The sequence below is a fragment of the Mytilinidion resinicola genome (genome assembly GCF_010093595.1).
Source record: "Mytilinidion resinicola strain CBS 304.34 unplaced genomic scaffold BDZ99scaffold_58, whole genome shotgun sequence".
NCBI classification, from domain to species: Eukaryota; Fungi; Ascomycota; class Dothideomycetes; order Mytilinidiales; family Mytilinidiaceae; genus Mytilinidion; species Mytilinidion resinicola.
Genome location: NW_022985494.1, coordinates 1 through 1,961, shown reverse-complemented (window position 1 = coordinate 1,961; position 1,961 = coordinate 1). Strand labels below are relative to the sequence as shown.

At 34.1% G+C, this 1,961-nt stretch overlaps 1 protein-coding gene across 1 annotated transcript; it reads left to right on the top strand.

Moving 5' to 3' along the window:
- Nucleotides 1–1,215: 1,215 nt before the first annotated feature.
- Nucleotides 1,216–1,392, top strand: BDZ99DRAFT_350059 (uncharacterized protein; the record flags this gene model as incomplete). The annotated part of the gene is made up of 1 exon (XM_033714495.1): nucleotides 1,216–1,392. A coding segment is annotated over one exon (177 nt), but the record flags the coding sequence as incomplete, so codon positions are not given.
- Between the last annotated feature and the right edge of the window lie 569 nt (nucleotides 1,393–1,961).

Here is a 1,961-nt window from a genome sequence, read left to right as displayed (position 1 = left end):
TCTATAGCTAGTTGCGAATAAATTAACTGCGCGCATATAGTATTAGTTATGCTAAGGAAAAGTAGCCGGCTTAGTAGTTTAGCCGGCTTAGTAGTGGAATACGTTATATATAAATTATATTTATTAATATATAACGTATTCCACCACTAAGCCGGCTAAACCACCGAGCCGGCTACTTTTCCTTAGTATAACTAATACTATATTTACACAGCAATATATTAACAACGCAGCAATTATCTATTTTAGTAAGAAGGCAGTATTAATCTTGCGCTTTAAGCTTTTACCTCTAGTTAATTTAGGACTATATAACGCGCTGCAGCAGCCTTTAACGTATAATATTAGCGGCTCTTTAATCGGCTCCACAGAATTACGTTTCGACCTTAATTACAACTAAACTGCCTAAAGCTTACTACAACTAAAGAGCACACGATTATATAATATATCCTTAACCTAGACTTATAAGGATTTGCGCCCCGGTTATATAAGGTGGTAGATATAGCAGATAAAGTACTAGCTGCGTGTAGTGGAATACTAGTAGGTAAAAACTGGACTTAATAGTTTATATCTTATATAAAGGAGCTTAAAATAGCTTTTAATCGGGTAAAGAACTGCTAGAGAATACTTTAGGAAGACCTAGAGGTTATTAATACGTGGTTTACTCTTGTGCAAGAGACTATAGCTAAGTATAGCGTCCACCTAGATAATATCCACAACTTTAATAAGACTAGCTTTTAAATAGGTATAATTAGTATAATAAAGGTTATTATAGGTTTAGAGAGATATATAAGGCCTAATCTTATTTAACTAGGCGACCGAGAGTAGGTTATAGTTATCTAGAGTATCTGCGCTGCCGGATATATAACCCTACTATTTATTATCTATAAAAAACGCGTTTATATCTCTATATAGTATAAGAAAGCAGAGATACTATATAATTAGAAGCTTTCTATCTCTAAGAACGGCTGGACTAATAATAAGCTTAGTTTTAAGTAGTTAAAGCACTTTAACACGTATATAAAGGCGCGTTAGGTGGGGTTATATAGGTTGCTGATTTTAGACGGCTATAAGAGCCACTTTAACTAAGATTTTAAGGATTATTACGTTGAACAATAAATCCTTACCCTCTATATACCTGCGTATTTATCGCATATACTTTAGCTACTTAATATAGTATACTTCTTGCTATTAAAGCTAAAGTACTCTTAACGTATATAAGACTTAGCACGCCGACGCGTCTACTATATTAATAAAAAAGGCTTCCTACTAGCCTTTAAAAACGCGTTTTTTAATATATTTATATATAAGAACTGCAAGAAGGCCTTTAAGGCCTCTAGATTAGTTCCTATTAACGCGCAGGTAGTTCTTAATCGCCTTAATATACAGTTACGGACCCTACTACTAGCACCCCTACTAGAAACACTATAGTAATTAAAGACCCTAAGTAATATATACAAATTTGGATTATAGTTAAGGCTAGTAAGCAATTCCTTTATACAGTTACTAATAACCGCCTAAAAAGGCTTCTTAAAGCTTATTAAAGGAGCCGAAAAAATGCTATACGAAAATATACTTATTAAAGCCCGGGTTAAAAAGCTTAAAAAGCAACTAGCAGAGATAACTAAGCGTAAAAGTTGTAAAAGAAAGCGAATCCAGACTAGCAGTATAATAGAGTATAGTATAGCAGTGTTATATATAGCTGCTGAAGTGTCTAGAGTATCTAATCCACGGAAAAAGGTGGGTAGTAGAAATGGTGTAAATAGGGCTCTACTAGCTTAACAGCGCTGTGGAAACTGTGGAGAGGCTAGGCATAATACGCGTACGTGTAAAAAGGATTAAGAAGCTTCTTCTAAATCTAATCTAAGTGTATTATATATAAGTTCTATAGCTAGTTGCGAATAAATTAACTGCGCGCATATAGTATTAGTTATGCTAAGGAAAAGTAGCCGGCTTAGTAGTTTAGC